The sequence below is a fragment of the Falco peregrinus genome, chromosome 8, assembly GCF_023634155.1.
Source record: "Falco peregrinus isolate bFalPer1 chromosome 8, bFalPer1.pri, whole genome shotgun sequence".
NCBI classification, from domain to species: domain Eukaryota; kingdom Metazoa; phylum Chordata; class Aves; order Falconiformes; family Falconidae; genus Falco; species Falco peregrinus.
Window position 1 is genome coordinate 64,653,729 of NC_073728.1, and position 25,290 is coordinate 64,679,018.

The 25,290-nt window shown below is 54.2% G+C and overlaps 1 protein-coding gene across 2 annotated transcripts in view; it reads left to right on the plus strand.

Moving 5' to 3' along the window:
• The first annotated feature begins 557 nt into the window (after positions 1-557).
• The window catches only part of DPYSL3 (dihydropyrimidinase like 3), a 39,032-nt gene continuing 14,299 nt past the window's right edge, over positions 558-25,290 (plus strand). Inside the window, exons 1-3 of one of the 2 annotated variants that reach the window (XM_055812899.1) lie at positions 558-894; positions 22,018-22,106; positions 24,437-24,621. In XM_055812899.1, coding sequence (XP_055668874.1) covers positions 595-894; positions 22,018-22,106; positions 24,437-24,621 — 574 coding nt within the window. In that variant the 5' untranslated portion in view covers positions 558-594. Of the gene's footprint in view, positions 895-14,825; positions 14,977-22,017; positions 22,107-24,436; positions 24,622-25,290 lie in introns of those variants that run through there. The other variant, XM_055812900.1, reaches the window with a different exon arrangement.

Here is a 25,290-nt window from a genome sequence, read left to right on the forward strand (position 1 = left end):
CTGATCCCTGCAGTGTCTCTGCTCCCCGTGTCCCAGCTCCCCGTGTCCCCCCCGAGTCCCTGCTCCCCTGTGCCTCCACTGAGTCTCCCTTCCCCGTGTCCCCCCCCAGAGTCCCCACCGTCCGCGTCCCCGTCAAAGTCCCTGCTCCCCGTGTCCCCGCCGACTCCCCGATCCCCGTCGAATCCCCGCTGCCCGTGTCCCCGTGTCCCTGCCGAGTCTGGGAGGGGGTGCTGGCACCCCGCCGCTGCAGGCGCTCGGGACCGGCGGCCCGGGGGCACCGCGCCAGCCGCCCGCGGGGGTCGGGCCGGGCCGGGCCGGGAGGCGGCTGCACGTGCCCCGCCCGCCGCCGGGGCCCCGCCGCGCGCGGCTTCGAGCCCGGGCTCCGCCACACCGGCGGCGGGAGCGGCCGCGCCGCCGCCAAGCGCACGCCGCCACCCTGGAGCCCCGCACCGCTGCCGCAGGCGCCGCCGGGGAGCGGGCCCGCCCCATCCCGCCCCGCCGGGGAGCCCCCGCGGCTCCGCCCCGGCCCGCCCCGGCCCGCCCCGGCCCGTCCCGTCCCGCCCCGTCCCGGCGGAGCGGCGCGGCGCGGCGGGCATGGCGGCGGGCGGGCGGCGCGGCGGCGAGGAGCTGCCGGTGTACCTGGCGCGGCCCGGCTCGGCCGCCGTGCCCCGGCAGAAGCGCGGGGGGCTCTTCTGCAGCGTCGAGGGCGCCTTTGAGAGCAAGACCCTGGACTTCGGTGCGCTGCGCGTAGGGCAGCGCCGCGCCCCGCCGCCCGCCCGCCCCGGCCCCGACCCCGGCCCCGACCCCGACCCCGACCCCGAGCCGGGCCCCAGCGAGCCCCGCGCCGCCCCCGACGAGGAGCGACTCCAGGACCTGGCCCCCGCGGACGGCAGGGTAAGGGGCCGGGGCGTGGTGCGGTGCGGCGCGGCGGGGCTGGCCCGGGGCAGCCGGGCCCGGGGCGGGCCGGCGGTGGGCTCTGCGCCGGCCGCCCGCGTTCCCCGACGGGGAGGGCCGAGCTGCCGCCGGCTCGGTTTCTCGTATGAACGAATACCGCCCCCCTGCCCGCCCCCCCCCCCCCCCAAAAAAAAAAAAAAAAAAAAAAAAGAGGGTGTGTGTGTGTGATTTTGGAGTTGCCAGTCCAAACAGGCAGGCCCTTATCTGCCAGTGGCACAGATCACAACTGCCAGATCAGCTGTGAGGGACAGGTGATGCCCATCCCTGGCAGTGCCCAAGGCCAGGCTGGACGGGGCTGGGGGCAACCTGGGCTGGTGGCCGGTGTCCCTGCCCGTGGCAGTGCACTAGACTGGATGGTCTTTAAGGTCCCTTCCAGCCCAAACCATTCCATGGTTCTATACCATCCCATCTATCTGGAAGTGGCATCACTGAAAGTATCATCAGGCACAAAGTTTCTCAACTTATGCCAAACTCAAGGTAATAAACAGATTCACCACCTCCGCAGCATAGTGCCTTCTGCCAGGGGCCAAGGTGTCATGCTTTTTTGGCTCTGGTCCCATTTACACCAGCGTGAGTTTGGCAGAAGGATGATTGAATTAACAGTGCCACGTGGGTACCCGACTTGGGATTTCGGTGAGCCTGATGCTCATTTACATATGAGGCAAGTAAGGGCGTTAGGTGGCCTCTTGATCAATGAGTTCATTGGGGGCTGAAATTTTTACTAAATAGTCATCTTAAGGGCAAGGGTTTTCAAGGGTGAACAGGGCAAATTATTAAACCCCATTTTTAAAATTGGAAGCACAAATCACCGAAGTAAATAGTGAGCCTGCAGAAGTGGTGTGGCCGTCTCAGGGTTCTGCAGAAACCTCTGCTTGTGTCCGGAGCATGAACCTTGATAAACTGCAGACATTTGGGACCTGGAGGACTAAGCTCAGCAGCCGGAGCCTGGTGGGAGAGCGGCAGTGAAGGGCAGTGGCTTGGCCTGTCTGTGTTTTGGGGAAAAGCATCAGACTGTCCTTGATGTCTCTGGTCTTCTGCAGGAGCTTCTAGGTAGGCAGCGGGTTGCTTTGAGGTTTCTTCATTGCACTTTAATTTCTTCAGCCTCTGCTTTTTAGTGTCTTATTGGCATGCTATTTGGTTCCTGTTACTGAGCTTTGCTCCTTTACAGCCCTTTTTACGCAGTCAGGAGCAAAACTAACGTTACTGCTATCGGTACCGACCTTGTCTGTATGGTTTGAATAGCAGCTGCAGAACTCTGACCGCTGCGTTAATTTTGTGCTGCTGCTTGTTGGAAAAGAGACAGAAACTCATGACAGCCTGCCTGTGGGTTTTACTCAGAGCTTTTCTTTATTAGCCATACCAAAAATTTGGAACAGTCTTGTTCCCTTTTAAGGTCTTAAGTAGACCCTTATCTCTGGAGTTTTGCAGCTGAGGTTTTCCTTCAACAGCTCCTCTCTTCCTGAGGATTTCTGCTCCTAGATTTCTTCCTCTGATGCCTTCCAGCTGATGAGCACCAGGAACCAAACCCTTTTTATCTGCTTGTCTTGCCTAAGAAGGTGGGAAGCTTCATGTACGTGTTCTTGTGCATATGTGGCTAGAAGGGATCGTGTGACTTGGTACTTCAGCTTTGAAGTGTAGGATGCCCCAGGATGGGAGCGCGCGCCATGTGTGCTGAGCCGTGCTGTGCCTGCCCCACCACGGAGAGTTCGCTTGTGTTGAACTCTGCACATTCAGAGCACACAAAGGCTCTTTTTGTCAAGGCAAATGGAGCTTCTTGGAATAATTTCCCAGACTTAAGAAACATTGTCATCTCCCCTTGACCAAGCAACTTATTAGGAAAGCTGAAAGTAAGAGACTTGCCTGTGCACAGGGCAGCAGAGATGTGTCTCCTAACTTTTGCAGTGAACAGTTTCTTGGAAGTACAACAGACCAACATACTTTTTTTTTTTTTTTTTTTGCATTAATTACAGTTAAAGCACCGGCATTTCTGCAGGAAAGACAACTGCAGCATGTAACCGCCCAGTGATAACACGTGGTGTGGTACGATGTGCTGCTGTAACGCGGGCCCAGGCAGGTGTTTCAGGCTCACTTTCCTTTATCACGAAGCCTGTCAGAAGGACAACAGCTGAGCTGTGGATTCGGGTGCAGAGAAGCCACAGCACGGTACAGCAAGGGGTACGGCGAAGGGCTGTTAGGTGCTGGGCCTTTGCTTCGTCAGTGGGAATTTGAGCTTTGCTGGTTAATTTGGGAGCAGTGGCTGGTCGCTGGGGCTGGAGGAGACCCTGGCCACCGAGGCTGCTGCCTGCCTGCCTGCCCCTGCGGGCAGGTGGGCTCTCGGGGCTTGGCCACGTCCCAGTGCCCGCTCCTGGTGCAGACTTGCCCAAACAAGAGACATGCCTTTTGGGTGCTCTTTGCTGCAAGCAGGAGCCTGCTCTCCCTGGTACAAGGATCTGCTGCAGCAGGGGTTGTTGTTGCAGAACACTCAAGGTTTGGAGGAGCAGTGCTGGGGGGCCACATTCTGCTCTGGTCTAGGCTATTTGCAGAGACCTGATTTTACAAGAGCGATTTAACTTGCTGCAGGTTTCCTTCAGTAATGGCCTATGTGGACGCTACCCTTGTGAAGTTTCCTGCAGTTTTCCTTGAGAGCTGCCATGCCTTTGCCAGAGGGGATTTCAGCGCTTACTTTATTATAATGAAGTCAGAGAGCTTCTCTGGAGGTTGCAGGCAGCACCCTCTGAATTCCTGTGGTCGGGATGTTCTCCGAGGGCTAGCGGCGTACGGATGGTAGCAGAGAGCTGCACCGCCGGGCGTCTGTGGAGGCAATGTGGGTTTGAGGAGCGGGGAAGGAGTTTGTGCTCAGTGCCTGGGAGGAAGGTGAACCAGCAGCCTGTGGTAGCCGCCTCCATGTGCCTCCTCGCTGCTCAGCCGTGGCGAGACCCTGCCTTTTCCTCCGCCGGTTCAGTGTCACAGGCAGGAGCACTCAGCTCATTACACGCTTGCTGCGTGGTTCTGCAGTGAGGTCGGCATTTCCAAGGCAACTGGCTGTGGTCCCACAAACACGGGATTGCAGCTTCACTGCAGGCTGGGGCAGCTTCTCAGCCTGGTGGCTGGGGAGGAGGATGAGGAGGCTTCCACCCTTTGCCGGAGCCAGGAGTGTGAGGGAAACTACCAGGCAGCGAAAGCAGGCGAGGGGTCCATCCCTCCAGATGACCCACCGGAGCCAGTCCGTAGCTTTCTCCTGGAGGTCGCCAGCGTCACGCGTGCCTCGTTGTGTCCAGTTGTGTGACACCACCCCGATTCAGGTGGTGATGAATCCTGGAAAGAGACACAAGGCTGCCTCAAATAGAGAATCAAGCTTGAACTAATTCGGTTCTCTCTTAGTTTTCCTTTTGACACATGTAAAATGTGCTGTGACTTCAGCATTCAGCTTTTTTTTTTCCAATTGCCAGTATTTTATAGCGGAAACACCAAGCCAGCTGCAGGCTTTTCTTACGCGTGAACTTTGCGTGATCAAAAAGCTGCCATTGTGCCCTGCCTTTTAGCACAGTTTAAAGACTGGCATTTGTGAAAGGGGTCATAAAGCACTTTGATAACATTAATTCATAACCTCAGTGTCACCCCATTCAGCAGAATGCTCTGGGTTTCGGTTTGGTTTTACTGTTTTTTAAGAGAAGTATTTGGAGTTACATTATTTCTGGTATTTCTACAAACAATAGGAACAAACCTAAGCCACTGAACTAGTTCCCACAATGCAAATACAACAGTGAAACCTATGTTATAATTCATGGAGTTTGATGCTAAAAAATTGAAAAAATTCCCGCACGTTTTTTGGTGTTTTTTGAGAAATCTGATGCCTGAAGCACAACAATAAGGAGTCAGTACTTTGGCTGTTCGTGCCAGGATACAGATTGTTGCCAGCAGTTATGCAAAACGGCAGTGTTTGATAAACCACCCCTCCATGTGAGAAGACACAGATATTAGATTTCATGGGGGTTATGCAGTAGGGTTAGTTTTCTAAAGAAATTAAGAATTCACTTAAGAGTTCCTGATTGCTGCAAAGAGGCTTTGTTTTGCCAAAACCCTCACTGTAACGTGGAAGCAGTTTGATTATCGCACTACCTCATGGCAACAATGCTCGGTTCCCTTCTGTCCTCACTCAGCTCCAGGTGGCCAGGGCTTTGCCAGCCGGCTGGCCCTGGTGCCGTGGGTGTGCACTGGGAGCAGGGGGACACGGGCACGGCGGTACCTTGCTACCACATCCATAAGGCACCATGACGGCGCGCCGAGCTCGCGCTGCCGGGGCTTTGGAAGGATGCTGTGATTGTGATTCTGGGTGATGTGTTCTGGAAAACCTCATGCTTTTCCCAGGAAAATGTAGGTCTATCCGGTACTTTTATGCACAAAAGAAACTGGGTTTTGCAGCCAGGTGTAAACAAGATGGGTTGACTGATCGCTCAGTCCTGCATTGATCCAGCCTGTCCTCAGCCTTCCCGAAGCAGATCTCTCTCCCCTGAAGAGGCGGGGGGCACCGGGCAGTGGGCTGGCGCGACCTGCGGGGTGAGGGTTTCTGCTGGTGCCTTGCTGCTGGGGCACAACCCTGGGGATGCACAGTGTTCGGAGGGGTTCTGTCCAGGTGGTTTAGAAGGGGCTCATGTGCAGGGCAGGGAGGCCTTTTCTGTGTCCGTGAGAGGGTTTATAACGCTCTTTATCTTTGCAAAATGATGCCCCCATAGACTCTTCCTTTAAAATAAAAAGACAGTGATATTTTTTCTCAATGTTTAACAATGAATAATAGATCCTAGCCATGGCACGTTTTATGGAAGCAATTAGGCATCACCAGGCATGCCACGAAGTAAGTCTACAAGATGCTTTAGCAATAGCCGGTCGCAGCAGGTAGGAGAGGTGATGCTTCTTTTAATACTGTATATTTTTTCTGGAGTTCTCAGAAAATGCAGCAAGACCTGCACCTGATGCTGTGTCAGGAAAGGCTTGTTTTCCTGAGTTGCTTCCAGCGTGGCTGGGATTGCCTCTCCCATGCCCGCAGACCCACAGCGGCTCGCCCAGTACTCTGGTGGGGGATGCCACAAGAAAAACACCTGCAGCAACACGTGGCTTCAGAGATGCAGCAGCTTCTCTCCTCTGAAGCGGCTCTGGGCGATGAAGCCCAGCAGGACATGAGCTGCCTCTGTCCCCACCGAGCTGCTGGCGGTGGGATGGGGCACAGAGGTGCGGGGCTGCTGGAGCCTGCGGGCCTGGCAGAGGTATGCGGAGGTGCCTTGGGAGCCTCCTGGCAGGCAGCGCTCCACCAACAAGCGTGCTTTGGGAGCCGAACTGCACGAGCCACATGGACATTTCTTGTGGTTATCACAACTTTGTGTGACTTTTGAGGTCCCTGTTTTGGGAAGGAAACACAAGCAATGAAAAATTCTAAGCAGCAGCTAAACATTTTGGGATTTGCAAGGCAAGACTCCTTGCTTTCTCACTGGGAAGAGGCTTTGTTGTGCTGAAAATGCTGAGCTTTTTTCTGAACATGATTGAAAGTGTCAAATGCAAACTTCAGTAGGTTTAAATTGAAATGAAACATTGCAGTTTGGCTGCAGCAAAATAGTAGGCTCTGTCCAAAATAATTTTTTCCTTTTCTTTTTATCTAAGATGTCAGTACCTCCAAGAGGCCAGAACAGCCCCAGCTCTGCCAGTTCACCGGGTGGGAGGAGTGTTTGTCTCCAGTCCATGCCAGGCTGCTGTTGGCAAGGTGGCCTAGGCTTCTGGGGGGCTTTTCCTAAGGCATGGCATCGTGCTGGAAGACAGGCAGCTGCCAGGGTACGGGTCTTCCAGGAGGATTCAGCAGAGTGACAGGGCTGTAGCTCAGCAGCTTTTACATGTCACTCGCCACTGCGCTGCTCTGCCCTGCGGGTGCCAGCAATCTTCTCGGGGTCCGGGCTCGCAGGGTGCTTGGGGTGCTGCCACGCTGCTTCGCCTTTGCAGAAGGGTTTTGCTCGCAGTCCTGCCTGGGCAGCCGGGGTCCCTCAGGGGCTGGGCTGGGGGCTGGCTGCCAGCGCCCTCCACACCAGGCACGTGGGTCAGGGTGGTCCAGGAGAAGCTGAAGCTGCGGTCTCACCTGTGAGGGGAGGGGACCTGGAAATAGCCTGAGTCTGTGTATACCCTGCCAGCTGGGCGGCTGGCACCAGAGCGTGAGCTTGCACATTGTCTAGGCGGATACAGCCACGTAGGAAAATTGTGTGGGTCTTAAAGGGAGGGCGTAGGAATCATTTGGTGGGAAGCTGTATGCATCTGTAATGCTGTATGCATTGAAGTGACTGTTTGGTGTCACTAGTGAGCTGGAAGGAGAAGTACAGCATGTGTGCAGGTGACAGTGGTGTTGTGGATGCCAGCTGGGGAGGGACAATCCCGATGTGGTCTTGAGGACTCAGAGATGTGAGCTGGGAATGACAAAAAGGTTCAGCTCTGAAAAGTGCAAGAGAACAGCCTTAGAGAAAGACTGTAAAATGTCGATGCCATTGCAAGTGGCATCAAAACAAGGAGGTTTTGTGATGAGACTCAGAAAAGTGATTTCATACATGTGGCCTACCCGCCAGAGATGGTCTGGGCGAGTGCAAAGCTGGTCACTGGTGGTCAGCCCTAATCCCGAGGGAAACCATGGCGGAGACCAGCTAGAGCTGCGTTTGCTCGACCTCTTTACTTCAGGCAAAAGCTTTTGCTACACGGACTCCTTCCATCGTCACCTCTGCAAAGACGTGGAAGGCAGAGAAGGTTGATTTTTCTGCCGGGGAGCAGTTGCTATGGATGGCTGGAGGAAATGGGAGGAAGAAACAAGAAGCAAACATGCCGGCAGCCTTCCTGGAGACAGGGCTGAGAAGCTGGAAAATATAGCTGGACCTTGGCTTGTTCCGCTGGGCTGGCTCTTGGCTGTGGGTCGGATCCAGCAGCATCTTTCCCATGGCTCTGCTGGGAACAGCCGAACTCCATTTTACAGTGCATGGATTTGGATCCAGTGACGGGTGTTTCCGTTCAGCTGAGAGGGGAGAAGTGACGCTGAACAGAGAGCTCAGGCCTTTCTAGTCCTTGCTCCTAAAGGGGCGAGATTGGTACCTGTATTTCATGGGCTCAGCTGGCCCACCTGTGCTCTGAGGGGATTGAGTCATTTCAGTGGAAATCCAGATGCTCTTGTGTAGCCAAAGCTCACCCCATGGAGGGAGCCAAGTATGAAGTGGAAGCCTCCAGGCTTGGCATTAGCGTTTTGCCAGGGATGACGTTTCAGGGTGAGCGTTCTCCTCTAGCCGGGGTGCAGCAGGGAGGGATGCAGCTGCCTGCAGCGGGAGCAGGCATCTCCAGTGGGGGGGTGCTGTGCACCATGGTCCCCATTGCAGCATGCAGCGCAGCATGCAGGTACCCCACTGCCCCAGCCGGCTGCTGGTGTGGCTGCAGGTGTCGTTGTGGGGTCTGCGGGATATGTCCTAAAGAATGGGGTTGTTACCTCGTGTGGTGAGAGCCTGCATCCCCAGCCGTGCTGCCGTGGGTCAGGCCTCAAGAACACTGATGCTGGATTAAAGATCATGAGATGACAAAGCAGCCAGGCATGCTGTGCTCTCTTTGTTTGTAGCTGCCATGATTGCTGATAGCATCCTGCTTCACTGGTGCCTGTGGCTGTTACTCTGGGCTCTGGGGCAGCGCTCCAGGGAGAGCTTTAGGGCATCCCTGTACCTGTCGTGGATGCACAAGGATGTGTGCTGTGTCACAGCACTGACCCGAGATCCTTGCTGTGTGCTCGGGCACCTGCCAAGACCCTGTCCCAGCCATGGGCCAGTGGAACGGGTGGCTGGTGTGCCTGAAAATGCTTGGGTAGCTGCTGATTCGGCAGTCACCTCTAGAGAGCTGTGTGCAGGCCGCTCCGTGTCACACGCAGAGTGGGTTGCAATGGCTGTGCTTTTGCTAGGGTGAAGTGAGTTCAAATTGCACAAAAAAGCTTCGCAGAAGTTCTGTGTGTCAGTGGAGAAAGGAAGCAGCAGCTTGTGCCTTTAACATCACGGTGAAATAGCTGAACCTAATAAGAATCTTGTTCCTCAACACACACATTAAAGAAGTGAGGAGGGACCCTAATTTGGTCCAAACTTTCCCTTTGCATCAGACTGATGTATGAAGGAGTGGGGAGACAGGCAGAAGGGACTGAGGTGCCATCATTGGACACAGCACGTGCTCTGATCCCATGTGGGAGAAGAGCTGTGCCACCATTGCAGCTGCACTTATCATGCACGTGGCACGAGTCTGGATCTGTTCGTGGGTGGGGTTTGGGTCCATCTGTGGTTTACAGCATCTGGTTTTCTCTGGGATGTAAAACAGATGATGCTTCCAGTGAGCTGAGCCAGCCCCAGCCAGGTGCCTTCAGTGTTAGAGATGTCTCTGGAGAGGGGAGCTCTCCTTAGCCTGGCGTTTTCCAGCTGGAAAGGGGTGCCTGTGTGCTCCCTGTGTCTGCTGGCCAGGGGTGTCGGACCTCCCGCAGGGGATGCAGCCAGGTCTTGATGTCCCTGGGCTTCCTTTTTTCATGTGGCTCTTTGCTGTGACAGCACAGCAGCCTGCAGCAGGTTCTCTGCTCGCAGCTGAAGGCTGGAGAGTTATTTTTGAGCATTTCTTTGGTGCCCTGGAGCACCACCCACTTGGCCAAGAGCCTCCTTCTCTTAGTGTTGCAGGGAGGACCCTGTCTGGCCTGGGGGTCTCATGTCAGTGGGGCTGGGGCTGTCAGAGGTGCAGGCAGGTGGGAGAAGGGCTGCAGGGAGGGACAGGGAGGGTGGCAGCAGCACCCTCCAGCAGCTGCACCAGCCGTGGGTTGCAGAGGGTCTGGCTCTGTGCTCTGGTGACGTGCTGCAGCAGGAGCATCCACCACAGCCCCGTGCTGCTGGCACTGGGTGGCTCTGCTGGGCTGGGGGCTGGATGGGGGAAGAACAGTTCTGACTGAGAATGAAACGCCTCTCGGGGCACCCCTCGTTTTTTCCTCCAAGCTTGGTTGTATGCTCTGCTACTTCTGCTTCTTTACTGGACCATTTGGACCCTACTTCTTCACCCAGGTGTTAAGCCCTTGAGCTCCCAAGGCAGTTTGCAGATTCAATTTTTGCCCTTCATGCACATGATCAGTAACAAAACCAGGGAATGCCTGCTGCTCTGCTGGGCTCTCGTATTTCCATCCTGCCTTTGAAGGGAGGAACCAGAGAGAGGCGAGGACCCACTGGAGCTGTGGGGTGAGGTGTCTCGCCCAGGTGCTGCTGATGCTGGCAGCGATGCCGAGCAGAGGGACAGGGGCGGTGGCAGTGCCCAGTCCTGCAGCCCCCACAGCTGGCGGCTCCCTGCCGGCCCTGGCACCAGGGGAAGGGAAGCACGTTTTGAGCCACCCAAGTCACCGGCACTTCGTTGCTCTGCAGGTTCAGGCTGTAATTGAACTAATTGGCCTTGAAGCATCAGTCACTCGTGTACACATACTAGCATATTCCATTTGACATGTTTGGTTTCAACCCGATTTATTTCTGGCAAAGAGATGAAGCAGTTTCTCCCTTGGCCAGACACCTCTGCATGCCCGCAGGGTGCAGGAGCTTGTGCCATGGGGACGAGACTTCCCAGCTGCAGTGTGGGGAACCGGTCAGTCTTTGTGGTCTAAAGCACTGACATCCCATTGTGTAAAGGAGGGGCAGCTGGGAGCCCAAGGTGGTGTGGCTGCAGTCCTGAGGCTGTGGGCATCAGGCTACCAACTGCTTTAACCACCTGAGTATGTCCGTGCCCAGTTCTCCGTGGTCTCATGGGGACAGTGCCAGGCAGCCCACAGACCTCAAGGTGTCCCCAGACCACCGGGTGGAAACTGATGTTTTGACAGGGCTGTTGTCTCGGTGTTTGCTGTGGACACACTGTGGGCTCCTGATGGCCAAGGGCAATACCTTCCAGGGACTTCTGCTTTTACAGAGCCTCTGTTATCCGCTGTGAAGCATCATCTCAGACAGGCTCTGCAAGCTGCCTCATGAGGATTTTGTGGAAGGCATCACCTTCAGTCCAAAGGAGAAAGAAGGGAATGGACCTGAAGTTGCTGTGACCTCTAATCCTTAATAAGGCTGCAGATAAATTCTGGCTTGAACCCACCCTGATGTCAGTTTGGACAGGTGATTGAAATTACGGTAATCCAGCTGGAGTGGAGGTAACACCTACCTGAAAACATTCAGTGCTGACCTGGAAGTTTAGTTTGTTTCAGGCCATACATCTGCTGATTTCCTTCCTTGTTTCCACTGCCAAAGCCCTGATGTATATTCTAGCCAGGAGAAAAACTCAGCAGTTGCTCCACTGTGGAAAAACTTGTGTCAGTGCCCACCGGCTGCCTCATACAACATAAAGAAAGTCTCCTGCTGCCTCCTGGCAGACCTTATGTGCATCCAGCACCAGCAGCTGAGTTTGATTCCTTCCCATTCATGTCTGCTCCAGAGTGGGAGTTTGCAAGGCTGCAGAGCTCCATATTGCCTCTGGGAGATGGTGTGGATGGTGGGAATGGTGTGAAAGACAGTGTAGTTGTGTTTCTCAGTAACAGAGCCAGTGGGCTCTCTTCCCAGTTTCCTCCAGCTCTGGCTCTCAAGTTGAGCATCAGAGGTTGGGAGAGCTGGAGCCAGAAGCACTGAACAGCATGATCATCAAATGCTTGTGAGCACTCATCACTTGGAGCTGGGCTCCCCCACAGAAGTAAGGGTGACCCCATGGATCCCAGTGGGAAGGGCACAAAGGAGTGTGGAGGAAGAGCCACGGCTCTGGGTCGGTAACCACCTTCCTCCGGGCACAAGTGCAAGAAAAGCTTCTCTGAAGTTTGTGTGTGGTGGAAGTTCCTGGTGTGCTGGGTAGGAGTGCATGACCAGCCTCTTGAGACACCACATCTTGCCAGAGGTTCCACCTGGAGAGAGCACACCAGCTGCGGTGTTTCCATCCCTCGGATTCACTCTGCTCTGAGGAAGCTCAGGTCCTGAAAGCTCCTCTGCTAGGAGAGAAGAGGGGATGGTTTTATGTCAAGAATATGTATGGGGAGGAGAAGACCCTGTGCATGGGGACAGGCTGTCCTGGCAAGTCTACTGAACATGATGACATTTGAGCCCTGATTATTCCCTGTCTGGTTATATTCACTGTACCTCAGTTGTGTCCGTCTGTAAGAGCTACTTGATCACAGTCATGGGGGGTTGGTGGGATCTGCTTTCTGCCTTTGCACTAGGGCTGGGTCAGCACAGTCCTTGTCTTTCCAACAGGTGTGTGGCCTGGCTGCTGAGCACTGGTGGGCCACGGTCAGAGCTGGGTTTGTTTCAGTGACGAAGTCCTTGCAACAGCACGTGCTTTCTATTCGATGTTCACACCACTGGTGTTCCTCACCCTGTTCCTGTCACCCATCGTGGCTGCCCACAAACATGTAGTGCCATGTTATCCCTGTAGGTGTTTCTGAGGAGGTTATGAGCTGTAAGAGTATTGCCATTTTAAAATAAGTTTCAAAGTGACCAGCTTTCTTATTGAGGATGTTTCGAAGCATGCAAGTAACAACTTTCGGACTGCACTTGGAAGAGGTCCTATGGAAAAAAATACAATCTTTCTCCATTCTGAATGTTTTGGGCCCAGGGCAACATGTTTTACTCTGTTTGTGCGAGTGTCACATAGCAACCAGAAGGAAAGCGCATCCCTTCAAAAGAGGGGTCTGAAGTCACCGTGGCTGGCCAGCATCCAGGGGGTTGATGCAAGCTCAGTGCTTGAAAGTGTCTTAAGTGCTCAAGTCAGCAGAATCTGTGTGTGTAGTCTTTTATCTATTATTAACTGCTACTCTTTCTGTTACTGGCTCCAGACAAAGTAACATGGTACCACACAGCACAGGGATACTCTTAAACTTTCTGGAAAATGGGTGAGTGAAGTTTCAGGAGATTTGGAGATGGGGATAGAGGGTGTTTCTCATGTCCCAGCTCCACTCAGTCTAATTTCAGTAGAGACCAGGACCTGTTCTTGAAGCATTGCAGCATCATGGCAAGAACAGTATGCTCTGCTACCTTACCTCCTCCTGGCACGCTCCTTGGTTGCAGGGGCTCTGGCGCAGCACTGCTTCCCCATTCCCTTCCCGGCGCTTGCAGACACCTCCTTGCCCACGGGTCCACCCAGGAGTGGGAAGGCTTTCAGCCCGGGTCCTGCCGACTGCTGGTGTGCAGCAGCTCACAGGCAGCACGGAATGGAGGCCGGAGGCAGTGGTCCAGCTGGGCCAAGCAGCCCATGCAATTTTGCAGATACCCTCGTTGTGCTGGCAGTAATGAGTAGGTTACAGAGAAGCTGATGACTTTCACTTTAAGCTGGTGAATGCCTTTTGGGTTTAGAATAAATATGTATCCAGTAAACTTTCTAAGAGCTTCATCGGAAGCACACACAGAATAACAAACTTGGTGAGTAATAAAAGCTGTGGGCTGGGTTTCTGAGCCAGTAGAGACATCAAAGCTTCTGGTAAGGGAGAGCTGCCATAACAATCGATGTACTTAAACCCTTCAGCAAGGAGAACGTATGATTAATGCTGTTGAGCGTGACCCTCCCCTGAACCCCGGCAGCAGAGCTGGCACTCCAGACAGTCCACACTGGAATCACCCACCTCTCTGGCGCTTGTGGCAGTTGGAGCTGGCTGCAGTGCCAGGGGTCGTGCCGTGAGGATTCCTTTGCCCAGGCACGCGCTGGGGAGCAGGGTGCTCTTTGAGGTCCCGCAGCCCTTGCAAACCATAGTTAGGTTCTAATTTGGAAGGTGAACTTAAGGGAGGGCTGGGTCAGGCAGCTTGTTTTTCCAGCAGGAGCTAGAAATGGGATTTACAGCAATGTACACCTGTGCCAGGTGTAGCTGTGGGATGTGGCTGGCAGATGGCACACCATTAGCAGCAGGATCTGTAGAAGGATCTTGCTGATGGTGTTCAGAGCTCTGCATGTGAGAGGAGGCGCAGCTGGCCTGGGAGAGCAAGCAGGATTCAGGCCCGGCCGTGACTGTGCGGGACCTGCCGGCAGCATCGGACCGCGTCAGACAGGAGAGGGCAGGCGAGTTCTTCCCATCCCAGACTCGGGCTGGGTGGTCTGGCCGGCTGGCGGGGGGGGGGTCCCAGGCCAGCATCGTCCGGCTTGGCACACGCGGATACTTGTAACCAATTCCACAGTTCAAACCTTCCTACCAAGATCACCGCTGAGGGGATACAGGAGTCCTCAGTACTGCTGACGCGCACAGTGTTTACAAAGGATACAAGAATCCCGGAGTCAGACCTCCAGTGCATTTTACTATTTTTTAAATGTTTCCAATTCGTGTGCCTGTGAAAGAAAGCTTAGGGTGATGCAGATGCACTCCAGCAGTACCCAATAATCCATTCTTCTTGAAATTTCTTTCACTTTTACTTACGTGCCGGCTGTGCAATGGGCGAAGTTGGATGTGTGGCACTGGGTGCCGGTGCCCAGCACCTGAGGTGCAGAGGGTGGCAAGCCCCGGTCAGTGCGCGGGGAGTTTTCTGTGGGGCAGTGCACAGTGCCAGTGCACTGAGAGCGGTACCCAGAGCCCAGTACAGGGAGCACAGTACCCAGTACTGGCTGCACTGGGAGCAGTGCCTACAGCCTGGTATGTGGTACCGGCTGCACTGGGGTACCTGGAGCCCAGTACCCAGTACTGGCTGTAGTGGGAGCAATAGTTGGAATCTGGTACCAGCTGCACTGGGAGCGGTGCCCAGTAACCAATACTTGGTACTATCTGCACTGGGAGCAGTACCCGGTGGCCGGTACCGGCTGCGCCGTGGCGGGCGCCCCCTGGCGGCCGCGGAGGGCGTGGGCTGGGCGGGGCGGGGCGGGGCGGGCGGGGGCCCCGGTGGCGGCTGGCACGGCGTGCGGCGGGCGCGGGCTCGCCTTTGTGCGGAGCGGGCGCGGAGGCCAGCGCAGGCGGCGGCGAGGCGGGCCGGGCCGGGACGCGCCATGTCGTACCAGGGCAAGAAGAACATCCCGCGCATCACGGTGGGTGCCGCGGGCGGGTGGGGGGGGGGGACGCTGCCGGTGCGCAGCGCCCCGCGGGGCCGCCGGGGAGCACGGGGCGGGTGGGGGGGCGCGGCTGCGAGGCGGCCCGGCCCGGGGCGGCGGCGGCGCGCAGACGAAGACCCGCGGCCCGTCCCGCCGCCCGCACAGGTGCCCCGGCCCCGCCGGTGAGCCCGGGCTGGGCGGAGCCGTGCCCCGGTGTCCGGCGGTACCCGCTGCCTGTCCCCCAGGGGAGAGCGGCGGCAGCCTCCCGCGGAGCCCGGCGAGCCCAGCACGGGCGGGCGCCCCTCCGAGCGGGGCCGGCGGCGGGGAGCGGGCGGCCGTTCCCGGGGCGCGGCGGGGCCGGGGCGGTGCGGTGCGGGCTGCCCGGCCGGCCCGCAGGGCGTTCCCCGCGCTCGGTGCCGCCCGCCGCATCCCCAGCTGCGCCCCGGTGTCGCCGCATCAGGTGCAGCGGGCCCTGGCTGGCGCAGTAGCGCAGGGACCACACCTACCGCCGGCACGGCTCGGCACGGCTGGGAGAAGAAAGGCGCTGGCTCACACGGTCTGTGTGGCGGTGCGGAGCCTCGGGGTCCCCGCGGTGCCTGGCGGCGCTGACCCGGCTGCCGTGCTCTGGTCCAGCTTGTCCCTTCCTCCGCGGGGCGGCTGTTCTCCCCGGCCCCCCTAGGGCAGCCTCACGGGGCTCTCTTCGGGGAGGGCAGGCGGGGCTTTCATCTTGTAGGTGGCTTTTTGCTGGCTTCGCATAGCTCCTGATTTTCCTCCTGAGGACAGATTTGGCACCTTGAAGATAAAGGGAAAACAAAGCACTTGAGTTCCGTTACTCCTTTTAATCTACAGATGTGAACAATGTGCTCCCAAAGAAGTGCAAAGATCATTACCACTGTAAAAAGAAATCCCTTTGTCAATCCAGATTGAATTCCTTTCTTAAGCAATATTACCGCTTCACACGTTGTCTTTTCTGTATCCTTAGACCACCATGCTGACAACAGTACTGCTGCAGGTAGGAGTTCTCCCATTCTCTGGGGCCTTTTCTGCAAGGACCTTTATGATACGCTTTAACAATACGCAGGGCTTGTTCCTGCTCTTCTGGGATCTGGCAGGAGCTTTCTCACCTCAGTGGTAACAGAATCTCACCAGTTGCTTTATTTCTCCATGTTAAATCCTTTCCTCAGCCTGCTGAGGCTGCAGGTGCTGTGGACGCACGGTGTCTGTGTAGCTGATGTTACGGGTAGCTCTCTCCTCTGACTTCTGCAGCTTGGTGGCAGCCCTCCGGGACTCACTTGCCCTGTTCTGCAGCGTTATCGTGTCCTGGTTGGGGTGGAGGAGATTGCTCTGGAATTCTGGTCAAATGACCCGTATGTCCCGAACCCATGCTTTGAGGCTCAAGGGAAGCAACAAAGTGAAGTCAGGTGTTGGGTGGTCTTCTCTGGTTCAAAGGAATGGCAGAAAGAAAATCAGCAACGGTGTCTCCTGTAGAACAAAGCCTCTCCTGTCCCTTTCTGCAGATTGTTTTATTTGTTTATTACTTCTTCCTAGATTTCCACCCGGGAATCTGTTCTTGCATGTCCAGACACATAGCAGCTTCTGGGCACGGCAGATTGTCAGCTAAGCTCTGCTGGTTAACAGAGAGATTTTGGGGACTGTGTTGTGCCATTAGAACATAAGACATCTCAGAGACCTTGGAAGCATCTAAAGCATCACATCTGGGGAGCATGACAGTATACAGAGAATTACAGGAGCCACCTTATGCTGGCAGGTGACTCGCCTATAGATCGCAAAGCTGATAGCGCTGAAGCAGTGACTGAGCCGCATAGCATATGAAGGGAGTGGTGCCTTCCTCACTTCTGTCACCCAAGCAATAAGCAGGTTTGGCTTCTGTGTGGGAGTTAGGTAATTTGAGTATTTTTACTTCCTGACAGCTATTGTCTGAACTATCTAGTGATTTTTCTGGAGATGTGCAAACACTCCTTCCTGTTGTACACAACAGTGCTGCAGTCAGAATTCATAGTTAGTGTCTGATAATAACGTGAAAAACCACAATTTGCCTGTTGTATCTGTTTGCAGCAATTTCTGGTATTTTCTAGCACAGCCATTTTAGTGGAGAAGCCAGGAGCATGAGTGAGGGGTGCATGTGTTTGTGCAAGATAAATTGCTGGGGTAAATATTCCCAAACTAAATTGTAAAAGCCTAGTCAAAAGCTACGTGTGACAGGCAGGACCATAGCCCTTGAAGGAAGATCAGGACGTGGGCATACTTGTTGGTTGTGATGTGGAGAAAACATGGGGAAGAGGTTAACTGAGTCTTTTGGCTTTCTCTGTGATTGCTTCATCAGCTTGATATGTAAGTGTTGTTCTTCACTGTGGCTTAGGTTGTGCATAGTGCATCAGAGACCAGTAAACGTAGTATTACTTTCCAGATGTGTGCTGATGCTGGGATGCCCACCTCAGGAGAGTAGTAATTTCAAACCTTGTGTGTCTATTGAGAGACTTTTTGTTAGTTCCTTTTCCTTGATTGTTTGGAGATACAATCAAAATACTTCTGCTGTCCACAGTATGTTTTCCTACCCCTGCGGAAAGAAAGGTGGAAGACTGAAGTGGTGAAATGCCTTGCCCTGGTTTCACAAAGTAGCTGTTAACAGAGCTGTCAGTTGAATCAAAATTGCCCAGTCTTTGTGTTTTGGTTGCAGAAACCTTCCCTACCCCAGGTAGACTGGAGTTACCATATTTTTTCTTGGTGTAAGCCATGCCTGTCCTGTTCAACCGCCCTGTCAGAGCCCACAAGCACCATCTCTGTGATGTCTCTGGCATCTCTAAAGACAATGAGGTCTGCACGGGGACGGCTAGTATGTTGTATGAGGTGCAAGCAGGGAGAAAAGCCTCAGTTACTGACTAGACAGATTTTGGTAAACTGGCAGCAATCAGTATGGCGTTTGTGACCATGCCCACAGACTGGGGGGGTCACTGGGTGTAGCTGGCAGCTGGCTGGCTGTCCCTGTGATTCCACCCAGGGGTTTTTCCATGCTGTCATGTGGTACATGAGTAAGGAGACATCCAGCTACTGATGAAACACCGTTGCAATTAGTGTATCTTTTACAAGGGAAAGGGCGATAAAGCCCTACACCTGCTTCCATGCTACACTAATTATGCCCTTGGGCTTTGCAAACAAGGTGAGCACTATTCTTGGCTGGATTCAGCAGCCTTCTGGAAGCTGCTGCCTCCCTTCTGTAGTGTCACGCTGAGAAATGTTAAGAGACCCCCCGATATCTTGGGATCTCAAATGACCAGGTGATGCTTAAGAGCATCAGGAGCAGAGTGTGGGCATGAGGGAATGGGTAATGGTTTTGAAAGCTTAATCCCAAATGCCAATGGGCAGAGAGACGGGGAGTGTTGGGCAGAAAGGCTTCCCAGCAGGGCAGGGGTGTCGGGGCTGGCGCTGATCCCACCAGGTTTTGGCAGAGCTGTTCTGGGGAGAGGCTGCAAGGCTTGGCCTTGTGGGACAGCACCTGTGCCTGTAGAAATGAATGCTCATGAAGGGTACCACACTGGTGACTAATGGGCTGTCCCTGGCTGTGTGGAGACTTGAGCCACAGTCAGTGGAGGAGACCCACCCGGCATGTCCGACGGGTCAGTGCCAGCGGTCAGGTGCAGTCGCGTGGCACCTTTTGCTCATGCTGCTGCTTTGGCATGCTGGACCCTTTGCACAGAGGCTGGTCCCCACGTGCTGTGTGCAGGCAGAGGCGGCTGGGCATGCCCCCCCGCCCCCCCCCCATCCCCGCCATGCTTCTGCCAGCCGGCAAGCAAGGTGCTCCCTGCGCAGGGTGCAGGAGGGCTTTTCCATCTGCTGACAATGGCTGATAACAGCCCAACACTGCCTGGCGGGGAGACATGGTGGGTGTGGAGACGCACAAATGAGCCCTGGCAGGGGAAACAGTGCATTTACTGTAATCTGAGGCTGCTCTGGCGGTGTGTGCTGCAGAAGCCTGTCTATTAAGTTCCATTTGTTTCCTCCTAACTGCTTCATCCTCTTCCTTTCTTGCTCCCCTGCCTCTTGGCATCTGGGTGCCCTCCTGAATGATGCCAGAGCCTGTAGCTGTGGTGTCGCTTGGATTTTACTCATTTTATTTAATTATATTTTTTCCTCACAGCTGGTGGGTAGGCACTGATGCCGCCCTGCTCTCCGTGGGTGCGGGGGGTGTCTGGCAGTGCCCAATCCCCTGAAGGAACGCCTTGTTTGTGCCCCAGCCATTAAGGACCTCACCGTTCTGTGTACTAACAGAGTTAGCACTGAGCAGCCCTTCACATCTGCCACAGAATGACCATTTGTGTTTGTGGGCAGGCATATTTTCTGAGTTCATATTAACAGTTTATTCAGTAATGGTCAAGTGCTGTGGTCTCCTGCCCCCACGCTGCCTGCGCCTGTCTCCCTTCTCTTTGTCTTGTCCCATGCGCAGGGAGAAGAGGCCAGCATCAGTATTTGCTGTTGCTTCTGCACTCTAGTGAGAACGAGCTCCAGGGCCTTTGGGAAAGCAAGTTGGGCAGGTTTAAAGGACAAGGCAAAAAAAAGTGGAAGCCCAGTTGTGTTACTGGATCTGGGCAGGTAGGCTCCCATTTTTTTTCTCACTATGTAGGCTAGGTAAAGCCAAGGAGGATCTGCCAGGGCATAGGGGTTATGTGGGAGAAACTGTATGTACAGTTGACTGAAATACAAAACAATGAGTCCTTCTCTGTGTTTTGACTGTGACCCTGATTCTTGTGTGGCTGATACCTGATACTGTTGCTTGGTAGTTTCTACCTATGTTTCTTGTGCTGTTACTTAAATATTCATCATTTGCATGCATGGGAGTCATGGCTCAGCTGCTTGTCCCCTGTCACTGACTGGCTATAAGCAGGCTGGGTCACGCTTTGCTCTTTTAGGGATTTCTGAACTTAAAATTACAGTATTGTTAGTGAATCGACAATTGGATTGACACAAAAGGAAGGACGAGTATCCTGTGCTGGGGAAGGAGAATCAGTGGCTCATCAATAGCATTTGTTTGTGCTTGGGGTCCTTAGCCCCAAAGCTGAGCATCACCTGCAGATGATGGGCAGAGATGCAGCGCAGGCTGAGATCTAGCTGCCTGGGACTCCTGTGCCAACACGTACCCAGCTGTCCTCCTGCCTCGGCTGTACTTGAGGCAAAGAGCTGCAGGTGAGAGGTGGTGATGGTCCCCCAGGTCGCTAGTTGAGGCCGGTATCATCATGTGCTGCTTGTGATCTGTTAAAGCTAGCTGTTTAAGGGAGCTGCGCAGGGAGGTCTGTGACCAGCAACATGCCCTTGCTTCCAGACCCCCGCTTAGCCCGCACAGTTCTGCTAGACCTCTGGGGGAGAAGGGGAGCTGACCCCAGGTCTGCTCGTCGGGGAGGATGGTGGATCGGATGGGAACACAGGAACAATCCGGACGTGCGCTTTTCTTGGTGAGGGGCGAGGCTCCTGATCAGTGTTACGCTGTGCTGAGTGGGGGTGGGGGGGGGGGTAAGTCCTGCTTGCTGGGACTTGGGGTGCTGCTCATCGATGGGTGCAGCTGTGGGCAGGCACCTGCCTGGGAAGCGAGGGGAGACCGTGGCTCTTCCCCCTATGCCAGCACTGAGCTGCTGCTGGGCTGAGCGCACCGTGCGTTCTGATCCTTTCCCCACCCAGTTTCTTTGTCTCGACTGTGTGGATGAGATTGCTGTAAAAACGCTCACGGTCTCCCCTCGCTTTGGCTGCTGCAAGCTGCAGGGATGTGGGGGGATTCTCCTGCATCCTTCTGTTGCCAGGGAGGAAACTGCAAATTACCACCACTGTGGTGATACTGCTAGAAATCACCCCAGGGGCAGCGGATGAAGAACAAACCCAGTTCTCTGTAGGGGAATTAATTGTGCAAGAGGTTCACAGAACGAGGCTGGCGTGTGAGCCCTGCTCGAAGGCTGTGGTCAGCCACGGTCCAGGCTCGGACTGTGGAACAGGTTGTATTCACCTGTCAAAACCTGGGCTGTGGGCACTGGGGGGGAGCAGAGGGGGAAGGTAAGGGGAGCTTAGAGCTGGAGGGTCGTTGGAGATGTTTTAAGCAGTCAGGAAGTGCATATTCTCTGGAACAGCATGATTGGCTTATGTCACCTGAATTCATGGTAGCCATGTGTGAGATCAGGCTGTTTGCCCCTGCCCTGCCTGCAGCTAGTGTTCGGATTTGTGCAGCTGGAGGTAGAAGAGCAGGACCTCAGCCTTCCCAGCTCCTCAGGACAGGGTCTGTTCCCCACAGGACAGGGTCCGTTCTCTCCCATCAGCATACGCTGGGGTGCCCAGGTCCAAAAGCATGTGTACAGGAAGGGTGTAAGAGCCGGTGTGGTCTGGGCGCTTCCCCACCATCCAGCTGCGCTCCTTCAGAGAAGGCTGCTGGCCACTTTAGGTCAGTAGAAAGGACAACAGAGGAGGTGGTAAATGATGAGTCGGAAATGCAGTTTAATGTCTTCTGGGTCTTGTGTAGCCCTGTGACGTTTCTGAAACGCCTCAGGACTACCCTGAGCATTGCAGAGGCGGGATGGATTCCAACAGCAGATGCATTGTCTTCAGGGCTGCCTGTCCTGTTAGTGGTCTTTGTGAGGTGATAACAGATTAGAGAGATACACATTCTCGTCTTTAATGCAACTTATTTTGTGTGGTATTTGGATAGGATTTAAGGACACGCCCCTAGTGACAAACTTGCTGTAAATAGTGGTGCTTCGCTTGTGCTGCCTGCAGCGACCGGGGGAGCACTATCACCTTCACCTGCGGCTCTGTCTCAGGTGAACAGGCAGCACCTGTTCCACTCAGACACAGCCCTAGGAGTGTGGGGGTTTTTCAGTCCTTGCTCTTGCCCTGTCGTTTCAAGTGTCGGTACAGATGTGAGCTTTCCACAGTGTTGGCTGTTGGGTGAGCTGACTGATCAGCATCCAAGAAGGGCACTGTCCTGGCCGCTGAGAAGTGCCTGTATTGCCTGCTCCTGACAGCTGCTTGTTCTTTCCTTCGCAGAGTGATCGTCTCCTTATTAAAGGAGGGAGAATAGTCAATGATGACCAGTCATTCTATGCTGACATCTACGTGGAGGATGGCCTCATAAAGTAAGTATGGGGCTTCTGTTATCTCCATCTCCCCTTGAATCAGCTTCAAGTTGGGTGGTTATTGGTTTTTTGTGGATGTGGTCTGTACCCAAGTTGCTAGCCAGTAAAACTTGATAGCCTGCTCTGGTTAGCGGCTCAGCTCTCTGCAGTGTGTGTGAGCACATACATGATTGCCTGACATGTTTACTCAGTCAGTCCAGTGACTGAATTGCAGTCAGACTGGTGACTTCGTGATCCAGCATCCATTGTACAACAAAGATGTATTTAATTGCACCAGGAACAAGATTTATCTTTGACTCCTGTTTTGCTCTGTGTTAACACTATTAGCCTGAACAACGCCCCACAAGATCCCATTTGTTAGCACTAACAAGGACAGTGTTGTGCTGCAGGTCATCTGCAGCCTCGAGATTTTCAGGAATTGCAGGCAAACCTCTGGGTCCCCCCAGCTTCTTTGTGTGTGTTTTAGAGGTGCAGTGATAACTCCATTGTTTAAAGGCTGCAGTTCAAATGCATCATGTTGGGACCCCAAGCTGGGTGAGTTAAAAGAACTGTGATAGTTCGTAACAGGAAGACTTGAATAGGTGTTGCTTGCTCTATGGTAAGAGGAAAATATCCAGCCTTCCAACAGGGTGGTATATTTAACAAATCCAGCAGCAGAGAAGTACTTCAAGCAGTGCGACTGTATTTTTATGAGGCTGTTTTTAGCTAGTGGACAAGAGCATTCACGACTGACTAGTACTTGTACCCAGGCAGGGATCAGAGCCAGCTTCAGGTCTTGCTATGGCACAGACTTAGCTAGGTATCCTTGAGCAAATCACTTGGCCTCATCTGCAGCCTTGTGTGTCACAGAATCTCATTGCCTGGGAAGTGAAATGCTCTCACAAGTGAATTCTGGTAAGAATAGAGCAAGCAGTTTTAAATCCTTTGGTGATGGATTCATCTCAATAAAGGTGGTGGAAAGAGCGGCTGGTTTATTGCTGTGAGGACACTGGAGCCAGCAGTTCTGTCCATAGAACTTTTGTTATTCTAAGGAAAAAAACCTGCAAAGGGCTGAGGTTGAATGAAATGCAGAAATGGAATTTGCTCTTCATTTACCTCCCCAGTATCCCAAGGAAATCAGATGTTTTCCACTAAAACCAACTTGTCTTTTGTCTTGGTTTATTCAGGGAAGACTGAGGAAGGCTTGATGAAAATAGGATTTCTGAAAGAAGAGATTTGAAGGCTGAGTGCTACATATGGACAGATAAAGGGATTGAGGGGGCAGGGGGCTGAGTGAAAGGAGCCCTCAGGTTCAGGTGACCTGGCCTGCAGGAGGTCTTGAGTACATCCAGGGGGGAGACTGTTGTGTGCTGGAACAGTACAAACTCCAGAGAGCTATAGTGGCGTTTTAATTTAGGAGTACACGTATGCTGGAACTTTTTAGGTTTCCTGTTTTCAGAAGATATTTTTAGGTACTTGGGATTTTAGCTGCCTTCACTACAGCGTGGCCCTGCTGATAGCAGAGGCATCCTTCAGGGCCATGAAGGTGACAACATGGGAGGGGAGGGCTCTGGCTGCACTCCTTGCGAAGAGAGTGAGCCCAGCACTTCCAGGCTGTGCTGCGAGCCCAGCCGGGCTGTGCTGTGCACTTGGTGAGCTCCTCCCCAGCTTCCTGGAGGGAGGCTTCCCTTTACCCTCGGGGCCTTGTGCTGTGAGCAGCATTACAAGTCCCTGATGAGCCCTGAGCTGGTCTAGCAGTTGTGGCATTACAGTGGGAAATCATCTTTGTAAGTAAGCCTCAGACTTGAGCCTTACTTAAGGTGGGCAGAGGGACGGGGGAGGGGAGAGATTAGGGGTGCAGCTTACTGGAAACAGGGCTGGTGTTGGGTTTTGTGAGCATGCACCCTCGGTGAACAGGTAGGACTGCTACACTGGCAATGCTTGCAGGAGCTTGACTTGTGAGTCTGTGGGGTACGAAGTGTCCTAGGCAGCTTCACACCATATGCTGCAGAGATCTGCATGCCTGTCAGACCATGCTCCCCAACGACCCCAAACCTGTGCCTGCCCCAGGCAGCAGGGCTCATCACAGACACCACTAGAGCAGTCAGACAGATGGCAGCCACCCCTGGACTGTGCAAATCATAGGTTTAAGCAAGCTGGACAAGTGTGCATTTTGCTGCAAGGTGAGGTGGTTTGACTGTGCTGGCTCCTGCAAGGCCAGGTCTGGGAGTGCGAAGGAGGGTGGCATTGCTGCTGCCGGCGCGAGCAGACCTGGCTGGACTGTTCATTGCTTATGTTGTGGCTGGTTGTCCTTTGTGGGGGGCTCACTCATCTTGGTGTCATCTCATCAGGCAGATCGGAGACAATCTGATTGTCCCTGGAGGGGTCAAAACCATAGAAGCCAACGGGAAGATGGTGATCCCTGGAGGAATTGATGTTCACACTCGCCTGCAGATGCCATACAAGGGGATGACAGCTGTGGATGATTTCTTCCAAGGAACGAAAGCAGCCCTGGCTGGTGGCACCACCATGATCAGTGAGTGCAGCAGGCAGGTCCTGTGCATGACAGCACCCAGCATGCTTGGAACATTGCCCAGTTATTTCTTTCTCTCTTTGCTTTTCTCAGTCATCTTTGCTTAAAAGGTCCATGACAGTGCGCGCTCATCTTTTCTGCGATCTCTGTCAATACAGTTTAGAGAGCGAGGATTGGGATGAATCTTTGGGACCCTTATTAATAATGAAGGGTGGGACAGGGGATTTGTATAGGATCCCTTGCCCTTGCAGATCTGATGTTCTGCAGTGCTTCGTTGTCTGCAGCCACTGTGCCACTGGGACCCTCAAAAAGGAACAATGGCGTAACGTTTTTCCTTGTTAAATAAAAATAGGGCAGCATGATGCTCAGATGACTCTGAGCAGAGGAACAGAGCAATGTCCTGGCATCTCACACTGCCTGGAAATAAACAGTGCTAACGAAAAAGGAAAGGGAATTCTGAGGTCCTTCCCTGTAGAGGGCCACTGCTGGGCACTGGTTTGAGGTCCAGGTTTTAATGCTGTGCAATGGTCACAGCTGCATGCACCGCAGGGTTTCTTGGGATGCAGGAGCAACTGTTCATCCTTCCAGTAAAGGACTGGTTTTCTTCTCCCTGCACCGGTTCTCCTTCCCCCTGGGCCAAGAGGATAAGTTGTGCAAAATGGACTGTGGCAG